We start from the raw sequence: 19581 nt of genomic DNA on the forward strand, positions 1-19581 counted from the left end.
CTGAAGAATTGCAATAGTTACCTGGAGCTAACCCTGCAGATAGCTCTACTGGGCGATCTGAAAAGTCATCCTCAATCGATCAATAATATTATAATACTTTTAGCAAAAAAATATATTTTCAATTCGTAGAAACAATGAGAATAGAAAGGTTCAGAACTTTTTTGGAACATCACAGCACAGTTGAAAAATATATGACAAATAGAAATCCAGAGACAGATGGCAGGTTTTGAATGGAGCTGAAGGTTGGGACTAATAACAAGATAACTAATGCAAAACATACTGTGCCCGTAAAACGAATATAGAAAACTTTTTTGAAAGACCACAGTTAGAGATATGGCAAATAGAAATGTTGTGGTAAGATTAAGAGTAACAAATGTTGTGGTAAGATTTTTAATACATTCTAAGGCTGCATGATGCGACTCTAATGATGATCTAAAAAAAGACATGAGCTGTTACGGTTTTCTTCGGGTGAGGTAGAGTCGGACCAAAATGCAGCGTGGTATTTTTGATACATGTTTAATGAAGACGAAAAAACGAACAATACAAAACAACAAACGTAACGTGAAAACCTATACAGCCTATCTGGTGACAACAAACACAGAGACAGGAACAATCACCCACGAAACACTCAAAGAATATGGCTGCCTAAATATGGTTCCCAATCAGAGACAACGATAAACACCTGCCTCTGATTGAGAACCACTCCAGACAGCCATAGACTTTGCAAAAGAACCCCACTAAGCCACAATCCCAATACCTACGAAAACCCCAAGACAAAACACACCACATAAACAAACCCATGTCACACCCTGGCCTGACCAAAATAATAAAGAAAACACAAAATATAAAGACCAGGGCGTGACAGAACCCCCCCCAAGGTGCGGACTCCCGACCGCACAACTAAACCCATAGGGGAGGGTCCGGGTGGGCGTCTGTCCACGGTGGCAGCTCCGGCTCGGGACATGGACCCCACTCCAACCAAGTCTTAGTCCCCTTGTAATGAGTCCTTTGATTGGCGACCCTCGCCACCGACCTTGGCCTACTACCCCTCACCAAGGACCCCACTGGACTGAGGGGCAGCTCGGGACTGAGGTAGCTCGGGACTGAGGGGTAGCTCGGGACTGAGGGGAAGCTCGGGACTGAGGGGAAGCTCGGGACTGAGGGGAAGCTCAGGACTGAGGGGAAGCTCGGGACTGAGGGAAAGCTCAGCACTGAGAGGAAGCTCAGGCAGGTAGTAGGCTCTGGCAGATCCTGGCTGGCTGGTGGTTCTGGCAGATCCTGTCTGACTGGCGGTTCCGGCAGATCCTGGCTGACTGGCGGATCCTGGCTGAATAGCGGATCCTGGCTGAATGGCGGATCTGGAAGATTCTGGCTGACTGGCGGCTCTGGCTGCTCCATGCAGACTGGCGGCTCTGGCTGCTCCATGCTGACTGGCAGCTCTAGCTGCTCCATGCAGACTGGCAGCTCTGGCTGCTCCATGCAGACTGGCAGCTCTGGCTGCTCCATGCAGACTGGCAGCTCTGGCTGCTCCATGCAGACTGGCAGCTGTGGCTGCTCCATGCAGACTGGCAGCTCCTTGCAGACTGGCAGCTCCTTGCAGACTGGCAGCTCTATGCAGACTGGCAGTTCTGAACAGGCGGGAGACTCCGGCAGCGCTGGAGAGGAGGAAGGCTCTGGCAGCGCTAGATAGGCGGGAGACTCCGGCAGCGCTGTAGAGGAGGAATGCTCTGGCAGCGCTAGATAGGCGGGAGACTCCGGCAGCGCTGGAGAGGAGGAAGGCTCTGGCAGCGCTGGACAGGCGAGGCGCACTGTAGGCCTGATGCGCGGTGCTGGCACTGGTGGTACTGGGCCGAGAACACGCACAGGAAGCCTGGGGCGGGGAGCTGCCACCGGAGGTCACAGGTCATAATGCCCTGTAAAAAAATACATGCCTTTTGCGGACAGTGGCCATTGTGCCCTTGGGCTGAATATAATAATTAGAATTCCCTTCTCCTGCGTGCTCCAAAGCACCTCTCACTCACATGGCTCTCTCAGATATCTCAATTCTTATTAGCCAATTCCAGTCACGTGACTGGGTCCTTCTCACAGCATCTCAGGTTCTTATTACAGGCTACAAGTGAAGACAGACACATTTGGGAAGCAACGGCACGCGTCCTTATTGAATTCGGACAGGGTATATTGAAGATGTTGGATGAACTGTCCACATTTACTTTCGTCACCCAACAAGATGAGAAGGCCAAACGAACAGCAAAATTACTAGCCTATGTCGATCTAATATCCCCCATAGTACAAAAGTTGACCTATTTTATTGGTCAACTTGTCCTTCTGTGCGAGAAACAAATATTCCCAACATAGTCTGGGACAGTTGTGGAATGCGATGGATCCCAAATGATTACAATCACTAGCATTAAAACATATTTTAAAAGCAATGAGGCTGATGCAACAGATCAGAACGGTAAGCTTAAAGTGGCGATAAACTATTAGGATATTTATTAACATTATAAGTGCAGCAATGTGCAGACGGCAGTAGGATGTAAGCGCGAATGTTCCAAAAAGCAATCAATTAGTGGGAAAACACCATTCATTTTTATGGTGAAAATTATCTTCCCCAAATTTGAAACTCACTCGCCATCAATGCATTTGGAAAGTATTCAGACCCCATTACTTTTTTCACATTTTGTTACGTCACAGCCTTATCCTTTTTTTCATCAATCGACACGCAATACCCCATAATGACAAAGCAAAAACATCATTTATTTATTTTTGCAAATGTTTAAAATAATAAAAACAGAAATACCTTATTTACATAAGTATTCAGACCCTTTGCTATGAGACTCAAAATTGAGCTCAGGTGCATCCTGTTTCCATTGATCATCCTTGAGATGTTTCTACAACTTTATTGGAGTCCACCATGATTTGGAAATGCACACACCTCTCTACATCTCACAGTTGACACTGCATTTCAGAGCAAAAACCAAGTCATGAGGTTGAAGGAATTGTCTGTAGAGCTCCGAGACAGGATTGTGTCATCGCACAGCTCTAGGGAAGGGTAACAAAAAATTTCTGCAGCATTAAAGGTCCGCAAGAAAACAGTGGCCTCCATCATTCTTAAATGGAAGTAGTTTGCAACCACCAAGACTCTTCCTAGAGCTGGCCGCCCAGCCAAACTGAGCAATCAGGGGAGAACGGCCTTGGTCAGGGAGGTGACAAAGAACCCAATGGTCACTCTGACAGAGCCATATCTGACAGAGCCATATCCTCTGTGGAGATGGGAGAACCTTCCAGAAGGACAACCATCCCTGCGCCACTCCACCAATCAGGCCTTTATGATAGAGTGGCCAGACGGAAGTCACTCCTCAGTAAAAGGTACATGACAGCCCGCTTGGAGTTTGCCAAAAGCACCTAAAAACTCTTAGACCATGAGAAACAAGGTCTGATGAAATCAAGATTGAACTCTTTGGCCTGAATGCCAAGCGTCTGGAGGAAGCGTCTGGAGGAAATCAGGCACAGCTCATCACTTGGCTAATACCATCCCTACGATGAAGCATTGTGGTGACAGCATCATGCTGCGGGGATGGTTTTCAGCTGCAGGTACTGGGAGACGAGTCAGGATCAAGGGAAAGATAAACGGAGCAAAGTACAGAGAGATCCTTGATGAAAACCTGCTTCAGAGAGCTCAGGACTTCACACCCGGGCGAAGGTTCACCTTTCAACAGGATAATGACCCTAAGCACACAGCCAAGACAACACAGGAGTGGCTTCAGGACAAGTCTCTGAATTTCCTTGAGTGGCCCAGCCAGAGCCCGGACTTGAACCCGATCAAACATCTCTGGGGAGACCTGACAATATCTGTGCAGCGATGCTCACCATCCAACCTGACAGAACTTGAGAGGATTGGCAGGGAAGAATGGGAGAAATTCCTCAAATATAGGTGTGCCAAGCTTGTAGCATCATACCCAAGAAGACTCGAGGCTGTAATCGCTGCCAAAGGTGCTTCAACAAAGTACTGAGTAAAGAGTCTGAATACTTTTGTAAATGTGATATTTCAGTTTTTATTTTTAATACATTTGCTAAAATATCTAAAAAGGTTTTTGCTTTGTCATTATGGTGTATTGTGAGCCGATGAGGGGGAGAAAACGATTTAATCAATTTTAGAAAATGGCTGTAACATAACAATTATTTAATTAGGTATTTCTGTTTTTATTTTTTCATAAATTTGTAAAAAAAATCACCAGACCTTTTTTGGTTTGTTATGGGGTATTTTGTGTAGATTGCTGAGAAAAAAAAAAGATTTTATCAATTTTAGAATAAGGCTGTAACGTAACAAAATGTGGAAAAGGTCAAGGGGTCTGAATACTTTCTGAAGGCACTGTACTAATTAATATATGTGTGAAATTTGTTTTTATTTAGAATGGACCACTATCATGCACCTGTCTCGAAACATGGACAGAGGAAAAAGTACATGTCATCTATGCACTTAAATAGCAAATAGATTATGCTTTTCCCGTGGTTCATTTTCATGCCATTTTCATGCCTACCTGGTGTATGCTATAATCCTGTTGTAAAGAGAGGCAATGTGCTTAATATTCGGAAAGTTGAGAAATAAATAAAGTAGCCTATAGAAAGCTGATGGGATCCTCCTCCTTTTAATAGAGGCCATCAAAACATGTTTTCTCAAGCAATTTCATAGCCTATACAATTTTTTCCTAACATGAGCTCATGGGGTCTCATGAAGTGTTTGATTAGATTTTCGATAACATTTGCATTGATGTCAGAGTGATCAGAGGGAACATAGAGTGCTGAGTACCAGGCAGTTAGCAAGTTTGGTAGGCTAGTTAGAAGCCTAGTTACCGTGACTAAATGGTCATGTGGAATTTGATTGCGGTCATGACTCGTGACCCCTGGTGCACCATATCTAGCCCTCCTCATGCTTATGTTCCGTAGGGCACACAGAAACAAACAATTTAAAAGAGTAAATGAAAATACATTGTTCAAGGTTGTGCATGTTTTTAAACAATCCCCCTCCCCTTTCGCTCTCACAAAACAAGACCCATTGGAAGGGGCAGCGGAGGGTGTCTCAGTACTGCCACTTTACGCGCAGTTCCTGCTCGGCAGTGTGCTCTATGGCGGTGTTGAGAAAGCGCACCTCCTCCTGGGTTAGGGTCCTCTCCATGTGGCGGTAGGTGATGTGGTAACAGTGGCTGTGCTTCTGCATCCTGTTGAGAGAGAAGTAGAGAGGGAACATGGTTAGGAGGACAGAGAGCTCAAGGGAGGTTGTAAGTCACGGAATCGTAGTCGATTTAGGAATTTAAACTTCACGAACATGATTCAAAAATACATAGATTTTTGGAAATCTGTAATGCAGAATAATGAACACAAAAAAAACTAAATGCCAGAGCTATGTTTGACCTCTCCAGTGAGAGGCCATATTGACAATCCCAATTAGATCACACGATGCTTAATTAACAATATTCAATTGTCACATGTCCCCCTATTCCTGATAGGCATGAAAAGACATTATACATTCACCCAGAGCAACTTACAGTATTGAGGGCATACATTCTTTCAGAATGGACCAACATGGGAATTGAACCCACAACACTGACATTGCAAGCTCCATGCTCTACCAATGGAACTACATGGGACCACAGTAGTTAGGACTAGCCTACAGTAGTCAAGATACTGGATTGCGCACACATGCACGCACACGAAAGCCACTCACACACAGTCCCTGTCTCTCTCGGGGACAGAAATGACGATCTTCAGAGTACAGCGAAAGAAAAAGACATGAACAACAGTAGTATTAAAAGGCTAAGCATGTGCCTTTTGTCATTTCCATATTTCAGGGCTCATTGAAACCAATGGCTGAGATTTTGTATTGTGCCCCAGAGCACCTAGCTAACACAAAATGTCTGAGAGAAGACTTCTGAAAGGCAGAGCCTTGGGATTCCACAGCCCAAACCCCATGGGATCCCCTAGAAAAGCCTATTTAGAATCGGCTTCATACCAGCAGAGTCCCACTGTCAGGACAACACATCTGGTGTCTACTGCTGCAGAGATAATAATGCAAACAGAGAAGTGGTGACTAAGGGCGCATGTCAAAAGCCTTCCTCGGCACAGCACCACCCCTCAAAAGGGATGCCTTTCGAGAACTAACACTCGCACTTGACTCTCTTCCCCCTACTATCTCTAACTCCACTGATTTATTGAGGAAAAATGTACTTACTATAACTGTGATATAAGGTTGTCCCACCTAGCCACAGTATCTTAAGATGAATGCACTAACTGTAAGACGCTCTGGACAAGAGCGTCTGCTAAATGTCTAAAATGTAATGTAATATGCAAACACTGGGTGTCAGAAAGCTGTTTATACTTCCTACTACCAGTTCGGTGAGACTACACAAGACAATTAACTCTTCATTTGTCAAGGCTACAGCAGAGACTTCACAGACTCTGCCTGTGAAGTGTTACGGAGTAACAACATTCAAGTTGCCACTCATCATAACAACACGGGGGCTCATTTTCTAAAACGGTGCAGACGATTGCTGCTCATTACTGTGAAAACATAGGCAAGCTCTTTTCCCTGACACTACAGACATCCACTAGAAATGAGACGATGCTGCAACTACGAGGACGCAGGGCGGCAACACTCGGGCCGGGATGAAATGGAGCCTGGGCCTTAGCTACGTTTAATCAGGAAACCCTTCAGACCCATAAACGGGAGATACACTCTTGCCTTTCACTTCTCTCCAGCGGACAGGAGAATAGATTAGGTTTTTCCATCTTTCGCGACTTTACAGTGTTCTATACGGTGGCAGGGGCTGTGCCGGCAGTGTCTCTTGCTCCCGTACTCTACTCTCTGAAAGGGCAACCTTGTTTCACAGATAACTCCCCCCTTGTGGGCTGCCACGCTAAGAATAGCAGTAGCCTGAGAGAGTGTGATCTCCGGGGAACATCACCGGGAGGTGACTGACAGATTAGAAAATATAATTTAGAGGAAAGAGATAATTGGTCTATCGGGCCGACATCCTCTTTATAGGGAAACACAAGGAGAAAATACATGAATTAATACGGGGAAGAGAGCAGAGGAGAGAAAACACAGAAAATAACTAGTTGAGTTGGTTATTAATAGGCTGGAAATGTTTTTTTCCCCCTTAAAGTGGCAGCAGAAACAGGGGACACAGTTTACCAGCCCCCCTCACTAGCCTATGGATTCCAGCACAGCTAGCTGGCCGTCCCTCACCCTCTCAGCCAGAGAGCTACTATGGGCAGCTTCGCAAATATCAACCCTGACAAATTTAGGCCACCACTGATTGCCACTGGGACACATATGCTTGCTTCACATTGCACACACACACACGCACACGCACACGCACACACACACATGCACACGCACACACACACACAGCCAAAAGCAGCTCTGAGCTTTCCCACTGTTCTTCTCCCTCTCCCTCCATCATTGACTCGACATGTCAACAGAGGACAATACTTCATGTAGAAATGCAAATTAATGAGCTAATGGAATTAGCTCCAAACCAGAACTGTGAATCAATGATAATAGCAAGCAGCCCAAAACTATACGGGAGAGGAGGAACATTTCCTGAGGCGATTCCGACTTGATAATGGAGAAATAAATTATTCAGGGTCCAAGCCCATTGAAAATAATCAATGATCAGCTATGACGCCCTGTTAGAAAAGGCATTTTTTGATGGAGGATGGTTTACGCATAGTTTCTCTTGTTTCCCCTCTCTTTCTCTCCCTCCTCCTCCCCCCTCTGTCTCAGCAAAAAGAGCATCTGACATTTCCACCAAACGCACAGGTGTTCAATAATTCAGCGAGCGCAGGAAGAGAACAGTGATCCAAACATACACAACAATTGCTTTTTATTGTAGCAGTCTCCATTTTTATTGCCCTGCAGAATTTTGTTTACAGTGAGACACCCGGCTGTGGGTTATTCACAGAGGCTTCTTCCAAAGGGAGAAAAACAGACCTGTCCAGGAGCACGGAGGATGGGGCAGATGGGAGAAAATAATCTGACAAAGATTGGAGTACTGTAATCGGGAATGTATGTTCAGAAAGAGTTATGTAGTGAAGCAAAACAAGCTTTGTCGTCACAGGAAACTCTAGTCAGACTTACAGCACATCAGCTGACAATGTCAAAACGAAATGTATTATCATTCTTCAATAAAATATGAGGTCAAACAAATGCAGTTCTCCGGACACACGCTGTGATTTTGTTAATTACCTGTTGTGTGACTCTCCAGGCTACTCTTTTTAGAAATTCAGGAGTGAGAAGACCTATTTTCAGTGAGTGAAGAGGGTATCCTGCAGACAAAGTGTTACAAACTGCGATACAAACTGACTTACAAACTGGTTGTAATGTGGTTGTAATCATTATAACCAGTTTTGTCTATTGGGTAAAGGGCTCAGACTTGTTATGTATCTACAGTCACAAGAGCGACAGAGCGAGTGACAGAGTGATGAGATCAGCGATGTTTAGGGGGATGTTTGGAGGAGTTGGGCTGGGCTGAGGGAAAAAAGCTGGGAGGAGGCCCAGTGCCAAAGCAGGAAACCCACTCTAATTGGTTCCAGTCAGCTAGAGAGAAGACTGCTCCTATTAGCCTGGGACAATCATGCACCCTTTTCTCGCTCTCTCTCTTCCCCTCTGTCTCCAACACTCTGACTTACACGCACGCACACACACACACACACACACACACACACACACACACACACACACACACACACACACACACACACACACACACACACACACACACACACACACGCGCACACTTGGAGTCCATATACTGTATGTCTGGTCGGTATAGCACAACACACTTTAAATGTCCTATACAGCCACTCCAGTCTCTTCACATTGAGATGTTTTCCCACCCTCAAACAATCTTTTTTTGTTTTAATGTTGATTGCAAGTCATGTCATACTAAACATGCTATATTTTCAAGTAATTCATCTATAGTCCGGAAGGATGTTATCCTATACGCACCAATGTAATTGCGAAATAATCTTGAGTAACTGCGGCATACAGGATTCGGAACATCCTCTGCATTTGCATACACTTGTTTGTCTTTTCAGTTTGCATTTTTTTCTTAAAGCTTTGTTTTCTATTGTCTCCTTTTCTCTCTGTTGCTTTTTTACACTGATGTCATACTGAGCGGAGCATAGAGACTCTCTGCATCCAATTTACATTATTCTCGAAACCCCTCAAACAAGAACTGGGGGGATACATCTAAGCCATCCTTCATCCTTTCTCTGAAAATAACCATGATGAAATTGGTGCTTCAAACCCGACACATTATAAACATGCATCATAATATGTAGGCCACCTCTAAACTGAGACAGTTCATTGACTAAGGGAGCATGGGATTTGCATTATCATGCAATGTAATGTATCGGCAATCTTGCCAAGAATAAATTTATTTGACACAAGTCTTACAAAAAAAAAAAAGCATAACGGTCATACAAGGTATATCAATCACATGCCCCATCAGATCGAGGGTTATCTGAGGCAATTTGCAGATCCAGGGGGATTTTGGGGCTGCAGGAATAAGCATTCATTTTCATGTTGTGTATGTTGCTTTAGGCCTGGGGATGGGCAGCAAAACGATGAGTGTAGTGTTTCATTCACAAGAGGGAACGGGGGAAGGCTGCTCACTGAGACAACACCCATGAAAGGGCTGTTAGTTCTTCCTGTGATTATATTCCGAGATGAGAGGAAAAAGGAGCAGACCGGGGACTCTCCAGACTCCATGCTATGCGAATGGTGCCAAGCAGTACTGCTAGTAACCCACAAGGCACTGGGGTAGTCATGCGATACACATTTAGCGATGCTGGATCAGGTTTTCACAACGTGGATGTGTTTGGGCTTCTTTTGTCTTTCTCTTGGTCTTTGGGATGAGTTTCTGTACAGTCTGTACAGTCTGTTGAAGAGGAAATCTCAATATCTTTTCACTTCAAAGACTCTAAGACGGGCTCTCTTTTTTTCATGATGGCGTGGTTTTGCCAATGTGGTTGTGAGAGTGAAAAAATTGCTTTCTATAAATCACACACACAGCCACCCCAATAGTACATGCGATTTCCAAACTGTGGCGCTTTGTTGAACAAAAGAGATGACATCGCAGTCTGGCAAAGAACACACAAAATGTGAGTTCAGTTACTGAGAAATCACAAATGAGGGGAAAATGTGTGTCTCTCAAGATGTCTACCCTCATTAGTGCTAGATATAGATGACAGCTACGTGTTAGCAGTAGAAGAAGACATAGTGGTACCTCTGTAAGAGGATCTGGCTCAGGTCTGAACACTAATCTGCGTCCGCCGGCCCTAATGAAAGGTAGGTGGCGGAAGAAAGACCTGTTCCCTTGATGGCAGCCTTCGGTTCACATCTTCACCTAGCTTGGAAGAGATGTGGGCACAGAAATCAATTTGCATTCCATTAAACGTTCCTATTCCGCCCTCTCGACTTTCTTTATTAATCCGACAAGTCATTCATTTTCTAATTGGACCCAACAGACAAGTAGGGTTACAAAAACAACACTCCCTATTTTTTTCAGAGCGGGAGAACTCATCTTCGTCCAATGGTTACACAACAGGGCCAGGAACCAGCAACAGATTCTCACAGCTAGCCTATAGCGAGCTACTGCACAGACAGCCATGTGATGGTAGCTAGAGTAATAAAGCATGTCTACTTTTCTCTATCAGTAACCACAGTGACCAGGAGGAAAAGGAAACATTGCTTGCCAAGGTTTATCATACTTGTAACGTTGGTGCCTCCTATATGGGCCAGTCTTTTCTTTTTGCAGTTTTGCTGTTAATGGCCCACTTCTGGTCAACATGTGGCCCCTAACACTTGTTTTGGAGGGGTGGGGAGGAGGGTCTTTGGAAATACCAAACCAAAGAAGAGGAGAAGCCGGAAATCTTTGTGTGCGCTTGTTTGTCCAGTCACGCAAATGGGTAAAGAAAAGCTGTGCAAAGTCAGTGTGCAAAGTCAGTGTGCAAAGTCAGTGTGCAAAGTCAGTGTGCAAAGTCAGTGTGCAAAGTCAGTGTGCAAAGTCAGTGTGCAAAGTCAGTGTGCAAAGTCAGTGTGCAACACATATGCTAAAGTAACTGACAAGTATAGCTTTCAGTCCAGGGCAATTAAATGTTTCAGTGTCATGCAAGGTTACTAATGATGTGAGGACTTGGCCCACCTTGGTTTAGACTAGATTTACTATAAGTGTGCATAGTTGATATTAGCCTTTAATCTTGACAGATTTTGTTAACCCTTCGTACTGTAAAACAAGGTGGGAGAAAGTGCTGAAACACTGAATCTCATTTAGACACACAAATCCGGAGGAACCACCTGGTGCACCAGTCGCTCACATTCCCTTCATGTTAAATTCAACAGCATCTCTCCTCTATCTGCACCGACGCCCCAGATCTCCAAGACAATGAGTGGAAGAGACACATTGCACATGACGAAATAATGTGCCTAAATAAAGTGAAAGAAAGAAAGAAAGAAAGAAAGAAAAAGAGAGGAAGAGAGCGACAGGGAGAAATTCGAGAGAAATCGAGAGAGATTCTCTCACGATGAGAACAAGGAGCTGTGCTGAGGCCCCGAATTAAAATTCAAGCTCAGACGAGCAGGAGAAGAAGTCTCCCGGCGGAACGGCAGCGATTTAATTATTAAGATCTCCTGTCACAAAAGAGGGGGAAACACTTCTATCTATCAATAGATGGATCTGGGGAGAAAGAGATAATACATGTGCTTCCATGCACATCACGGTGGTGGGGCCAAATGAAGCAGGCATCCAGTAGGGCCAGTGGGAGGCTGGATACAAGACACACAAGGGGCCACATGATTATGAGTATGATAATCATTCCATAAATGCATCGCTGCCTGGAACAGAGCGGTAGGGGTTTGATGTCACAGCTAGCTTACCACTGACAAGGTCTCTGTAGATGGATATACCATCGGAGATGTTGATGTGTTTTTACAAACATGTTACCCTACTCATCGGCTCTAGGTGTGTGGGTGCCCCACTAAAATCACCTCTATTAAAATGGATAACGCCATTGTAATGATGTCCTTCCAACAGGAGACATTTATTTTAGGTAATGACCAGATGAAGACCTAATAATGGGAACGCTGTTTTAATTGCAAGACACACAAAAAAAAGAAAAATAACCAGCTGAAAACCTTGGTGAAAAAGATTGAACTACAAGTCCAGTTCAACTCACTGTCAATGACTATGGTTACATGCACACAATAATGTGATTACTGTGGATAGTCAGATTAATATAATAGTTTGATTAAAACATTTACATGCTTTGCAAGAAGAACGATTTACCTATTAATCCTATTTACATGGACACATCTAAAATCTGGCTACCTGATAATATACCGTGATAAATGCAGGAAATAGCCAATCAAAATGAACATTCTACCACAGAGAACATATTATTTTTGGGAAGCATACTTGGGATCTCAGTTCGGACATATGAAGTTTTTATGTGAAAACCACTAAGATCAGTTGTTTCCGAACACACTTCACTCGCGCTAAAGAGGGAGACTCGCTCGGCTGGTGCTAGCACATTCACAGATCCGCAGATTAAGGAGTTTACATGTCCTAATCATTTGAAAGATTGCTCAGAAAAATGTGGTGTTTTAATCGGCGTATGCTTACTTTGATTTTGACCTTACACCGACTAAGAGAAGCAGAGCAAAGTGTTCACATGACTGTTGCATAATCTGCCTACTGCCATAATTAGTTTAATATCGAGTTACTAGTGTGCATGTAAACGTACTCAATGAAGGAGTTAGAAGAGGCACCAACGTTACGACGTACAGTATACAAACTATGAGCAAAAAAAATCAGCTTATAGTCAATTAGATGTATTCTTTTTCAGTATGAAATGTAGCAACTCTGGGTACTATCAGCTTTCATACTACTAAAATAAAAACAAATTAAGAAAATCAAAATCTTATCTGTGTTTGGGCCACATATCTATTATTCCATGTACTCTATCTTGTTGCAGGTGATCAGCGTCAGTAGAGTCAAACGGTTTGCAATGTGCATGTGCTGCTTTTTGAATTAATTTGTTTTTAGTGTGGGTTGTTTGCTGAGGAAGAGGGGTGGAGATGAGCGGGAGAGGTGTCAATTAAGGCATTAAAGACCGTCATAGTTTTAAAAGGTAGCCTGGTCCCAGATGTGCTGCTCTCTTGCCAACTCCTTATGCCATTGTCATACCAAGGGCAAGACAGCATAAACAGATCTGGGACCAGGCTTCCGAAAAAAGCAAAGCATTAACAGGGAGATGTCAATGATTTAACAGGTGACTATTCATCAGGAAATGTACTCATGCTCAGGGATGGTCTGTCAATTATTTGCCAATATGAAAGCGCTTCCGTCGCTCGCTTACACAGTTGTCTACTTGCCATCTGTTCCGATCGCAAGCTGCCGTTGAGTCTTTCCTGTGAATCAGAGACGGGATGGGCCCCTGCTTTGAAGACGGTCCATAATGGGACAGTCGCGTGGTCCACAACATGCCCATACCTGCAGATGGATGGAGCTTTTTATTTGGATGAGCGAAAGCAGTGCGGATGCTGTTACCTTGAGATACAGTACCAGAAGCATTTACACAGAAAATAATGATCCGATCCAGCCAGCATGGATATGGTGTCGCCATGATTAGCCTTTCAAAATGTTTGTTCATTTCCGGTGTCAGAGATGGAGTCTTGATCTCGACAGTCTTGGCCCTATTATAGTCTTGGTATTGGCCTGTATCTCCAGAGTTCTTTATCTTGACTTCCTCACTGGTTGGCCTTGAGGAACCAGCAACAGATTCTCACAGCTAGCCTATAGCGAGCTACTGCACAGACAGCCATGTGATGGTAGCTAGAGTAATAAAGCATGTCTACTTTTCTCTGTCAGTAACCACAGTGACCAGGAGGAAAAGGAAACATTGCTTGCCAAGGTTTATCATACTTGAAGACACTAACTACCTTTAAGAGGACAACGGTACATGGGGACGCCGATTGTTTGTCGAAGGATCAGAGGCTAACACGCGGCTGCTGCTTCCTCTTTGACTGGGGTCTTGCTTCGGCACTGTAAATAACTCAAAGCCCGGGATCTCCGTGGGGGGGGGGGGGGGGGGGGGCTGCACTGCAGGGATTTTCCAGTATTTGCCTTTACGACTTGAACCTCCAGTCGGGGCCTGGAGTCCCAGGCTCAGAATATATGAGTAATAAACCCTCCCTCCCCTAGAAGCGAGGCCCCGGCCAGTGAGATATTGATGGTCTGGGATAAATCCCGCACGGGCAGCAGGAGTGCAGTGGCGGCTCTGGATGGAGCGGCGAGCCAGAGCTCAAGTAATAACGTGGCCCTTACTATCGTCATCATGGCAGGCTGCCGAGATAAAGCTTAGGGGGAGAGTGCAGAGATCAACAGCCGACATGATTCACACCACAACGTGGCAGGTGGATAGGGCCTTGCTTCTGAGTGTGTATGCAACTAGATTGTGTTTGTGTGTGTGTGTGTGAGTAGGTCAGTGAGGGGTTAGAAGACATTACGCTTCTTTCTCCATCTGATTGAATTCCCCTGCCAGAGACCAAGACACATTACAGTGGGAGGAAAATGATGTGAGCAGGTCACACACAGTTAGCCTGAACCCACCAAGGCCCTCTGCTGTACTTTGCATCCACTCCCTTCTCATTACCCAGACTACGGAGCTCAGTTCAATCAAACTAGTTGAAGCAATGTTGTTAACGCAGTATCTCTGTTTACACACACTGACAGCACACACCTCTTTTCTGGAACCTGCTGTAGAGTTCATCTAACGTTCATTTTACAATTGTAGAATGCCTGTGAGAAAGTCAGATTTAGTGACTTTTATACTCCAAAATTAATTTAAATAAAACGTGATTTTCCCTTCTAGAAATCATGTATCCTTTATTTAACTAGGCAGTCAGTTAAGAACAAATTCTTATTTACAATGACAGCCTACCCCTGCCAAACCCGGACGATGCTGGGCCAATTGTACGCTGCCCTATGGGACTCCCAATCACGGCCGGATGTGAGATACATGATATCAGCCACCCCCATGTTATCAGGCTGCTGTGCTATTTAGTAATAAGCATTATCATCTGTATCATAAATTATGCAGCATAGTGGCTATAAAAAAAATAGGCTGAAGCATGTGGTTGCCCATCTGTATTTGTGCTAATTATTAGCTAGATCAGTGCTTGCTCAACCTTTTAAGTTACGCCCCCCCTTTCATCATGGGAGAGCATCCTGTGCCCCGCCCCCCCATTCCCCCTTTTTACCTCCCCAATTGAATGAACAGCTACAATTTTTACACAAAAATATGGTACAAGAATAACACAATTGTTCGCATTTAGTTAATAAATTTGCCTTATACTCATCAAGAAACACTTCATACAAACACGAGAACCTGATTTCCCTTCCATATTGAAATCAATTAGAAACATTTAATAAAGGACAAATAAACTAGCTTACTGCTTTGCATTGTGGCATGCATCCATACACACTAAATACAAATGGTTCTATATAGTGCCAAATAAGAGTTATTTGGCTTGTAACCATAGCAGATCCCTTTAAGGTGCTACATATAAAGCGAGACCGATTCAAGACCAAGACCGAGCAATCGAGGCAAGACCGAGACTGGGGGGGGCGAGGGTTCCAAGACCGAGGCAAGACCGAGACCCCAGAAAAATGTGAGTCCAATTCAAGACCGTGATTGTAATTGTGTCAAATCGCCACCAAAACAAAAGTTATTCATCTCCAGTATTTCTGTTTTAATATTTCAGAAGAAAATATGGATTCTTTAGACCAAGGGTATGTAAATGTTTACAGCCTAAGACCCAAATTAAAATATGCCCCCTTTTTGCCATGGGGTATAGAGAACATTTAGAAATGTTATAACAAATTTCCTGCAATTCTACAAATTTTTTGCCATGAATCATGCCCTGTTAATATGATATCTAAATGAGAGTGACTAAGAAAATCAATGTGTGGCCCACCTGGAGGTCAGGGCCCCTGGGCACATGCCCTGCTTGCCCGGTCGGTATTCATCGACGATAACTACAAGTGTAGAAAGCTGGCTAGACTAACTTACCAATCAAAAACTTGTTAGCTGACATGACTAATTGAGTGACTGTCATGACAAGAGAAAAACTGCTGAGGCACAACCAAATTTCGAAATTGCACCTTGAGTCTTCTATTATTCAACATGAAAGGTGTGATCCGTTGTAGCTCTGCTGGTAGAGCATGGTGCTTGTAACAACAGCATAGTGGGTTTGATGCCCAGGACCACCCATAAGTAAAATGGATGCACACATGACAGTAAATTGCTTTGGATTAAAGCGTCTGCTAAATGGCATATGTTATATGTTCTAACTCTCAACAGTAATTTGAGACCTTGACCGAGTTCCTAATTATTATGTCTGCAACCCATACTTTTAAGAAATGCTGCTTTAGACATTCAGAATGGTGGGGAAAAGGCATGCTGGGAGCAAATAAAGAGGCATTCTGCAAATGATCACTAACCCAAACGTAAAAAGACAAAAAAAAGTTACAATTTCCCCCGGTCCCTTCCCAATTTCCCCCCTTCCCTTACTAATAGTGAGCCTACTCTTCCCTACCAGCGAATAAAGGAAGTTCCGACGAGGGAGACAAAGTTTGAAGATATTTTACAACAAAAGTAAAGGACAGCAATGTTACGGGTAAAGTAGGAAGCCCGGGTGTCGATAGGCAACAAAATATTGATGTGTCATGAAAGAAGTGTGGATATTTGGCCTGGTAAACATCCACGTGTGACTAAATGGGAGCTGATAATTGACGTTTTGACTCCGCTGGTCGCCGGAAGAAATCCAGAGTCATCATCGTCCGAGACCGAGTCGAAACCAAGTCAAATGATATCCCACACCGAGACAAGACCGAGACACAGAGACCGGTCTCGAGTACTACAACACTGGAAGGTTCTATAAAGAACCATGCTCATGTGGTTCTAAATGTAACCTGTATGGCTGTGGTATTCAAAGTTAGAATCAAACTGCAGTGGGGTCGCCAGAATGCAACAAAGAGAACAGATTATTGATCCTTTGAACGAAGTACAACAATTTAAGGTTGTTTCGTTAGATTTGGGGTGAGGTGGGGTCGCAAGAAATTCTTGGGAAAAAAACAGGGTCCCCAGAAACTCTGGCAGAAGAAAAGGGGTCCCCGCTGAAAAAGTTTGAATACCACTGCTGTATGGTGCTATAAAGAACCCTTTCTTGGGTTCTTTAAAGAACCATTATATATTTACAGTAGCACAAAACAAGGTTTCCGCTATGGTTACAACCCTTAATAGGGGCTATATAGAACCCTTTTTGTGGCTCTATATTTAGAAACTTTTTGGGAAATGGTTCTATAAAGAAACTTCCTCAATCTCAAAAGTTCTTTGTAGATCCTTTTGAAGAAACATACAGTTTAAAAAAAATTCTGGTTAGCCATGTTACATTGTTACAATTTCATAGGCGTTATTATTGTGTTAATTGACAAGTTGAATCAGTTGTGCTAGCTCTGGAACAGCTGGAGGTCACTGAGGAGAGAATTGAAAACCACTGACTCAGTCAACCACTCTCCGTTGATAAGGCCATAAGAGAGTCGTTCTCAAGATACACTACATGACCAAAAGTATATGGACACCTAGCTCGTTGAACATCTAATTACAAAATCATGGACATTGGGCCCCTCTCTGCTGCTATAACAGCATCCACTATTCAAGGAAGGCTTTCCACTAGATGTGGGAACATTGCTGCGGGGACTTGCTTCCATTCAGCCACAAGAGCATTAGTGTGGTCAGGCACTGATATTGGGCATTCCAATTCATCCCTAATGGTGTTCAATGGGGTTGAGGTCAGGGCTCTGTGCAAGCCAGTCAAGTTCTTCCACATCAATCTTGACAAATTATTTTGTATGGACCTCTCTTTGTGCCCGGGGGCAGTGTCATGCTGAAACAGGAAAGGACCTTCCCCAAACTGTTGCCACAAAGTTGGAGGCACATAATCATCTAGAATGTCATTGTTTATATATTACATTTTTTATTTCACCTTTATTTAACAAGTTCTCATTTACAACTGCGACCTGGCTGAGATAAAGCAAAGAAGTGCGACAAAATCAAACAACACAGAGTTACACATAAACAAACGTACAGTCAATAATACAATCGAAAAAATCTATGTATAGTGTGTGCATATGTAGAAGAGTAGGGAGGTAGGCAATAAATAGGCCATAGAGGGGAAATTATTACAATTTAGCATTAACACTGGAGGGTTGGATGTACAGATGATGATGTGCAAGTAGAATATTGTAAATATTGTATGCTTCGGCGTTAAGATTTCCCTTCACTGGAACTAAGGGGCCTAGCCCGAACCATGAAAAACAGCCCCAGACCTTGTTCCTCCTCCACCAAATTTTACAGTTGGCACTATGCATTGGGGCAGGTAGAGTTCTCCTTGCATCCGCAAAACACAGATTAATCAGTCGGACTGCCATATTGTGAAATGGGATTCATCACTCCAGAGAACGCATTTCCACTGCTCCAGAGTCCAATGGGAGTGAGCTTTATACCACTCTAGCCGACGCTTGACATTGCGCATGGTGATCAATGTTATACACCTGTCAGCAACAGGTGTGGCTGAATTAGCCGAATCAACTAATTTGAAGAGGTGTCCATATACTCTTGTATATATAGTGTACCATTATTGGCCATAGTCATAGAACAGGTAATGTCAGAACACAACAGATTAGATCAATTGGTATTACACTCTCATTCACGGTTGCACAAAAAGAGCTGTGAGAAAACCACGCCACAAAAATATTCCAATGAGTCACCGCCCATACATTTGAATTATCACTATAAGAGCAAAGAACCCTTTTGTGAACTGCAAATAACGATTGAAGGGCTTACAGGGTTCTTTGAGTTATTATGGTTCCACATAGAACCATCACCCTTCCCAAAAAACCCATACTGTTTTATGGAGCTGGCGCGAGATATGGCTCAGAAAAACTTACCACAATCCAGGGATGAGAAATATACTGTATTCTAGTTAGGCTTGGGCAGTATCCAGATTTTCATATTGTCAAACTATCCTCTCATAGCGGTATTTACGGTGTTACTGCACTAAAAATGCAAGAAAAGCCCATTGGGCCTCTAATACCAGAATGCTAACAAAATGAGCACAAACTAATTGCGAAATCACATAGTTAGCTTAAATTCTAACGAGCGAAAACTAACAAACTTACCGCAAAACAGGCAAAATCAGCTCATAAAGTTATACAAGCATAGCTAATAGCTACCAAATGTCATTTTCGTTGAGTGTGGACATTTACAAGCAGAAGTGAATGACAGAAATTGTGCAAATGAACAAAGTTGTGATGCATGCTTTTCTGAAAGAAAAGCTCCATGTGTCCTAGGAGCAAACAGGAGAAGAAAGGAAGAGAAAAAAAACACTAGTGGGAAAAAAAGCAACTGTACAGATAACTCATCCAGAGCTCTTTGACTTATGGCAGAAAGACATTA

General features: G+C 43.6%; 1 protein-coding gene across 1 annotated transcript in view; it reads right to left on the reverse strand.

Moving 5' to 3' along the window:
* Positions 1 to 1907: 1907 nt before the first annotated feature.
* Positions 1908 to 19581, reverse strand: part of fars2 (phenylalanyl-tRNA synthetase 2, mitochondrial) — a 119771-nt gene continuing 102097 nt past the window's right edge. Inside the window, 1 exon segment of the mRNA XM_090199015.1 lies at positions 1908 to 5216. Coding sequence (XP_090055141.1) covers positions 5078 to 5216 — 139 coding nt within the window. The 3' untranslated portion in view covers positions 1908 to 5077.

The sequence above is a fragment of the Oncorhynchus mykiss genome, chromosome 15 (assembly GCF_057628025.1).
Source record: "Oncorhynchus mykiss isolate SJ-2025 chromosome 15, ASM5762802v1, whole genome shotgun sequence".
Taxonomy (NCBI): Eukaryota; Metazoa; Chordata; class Actinopteri; order Salmoniformes; family Salmonidae; genus Oncorhynchus; species Oncorhynchus mykiss.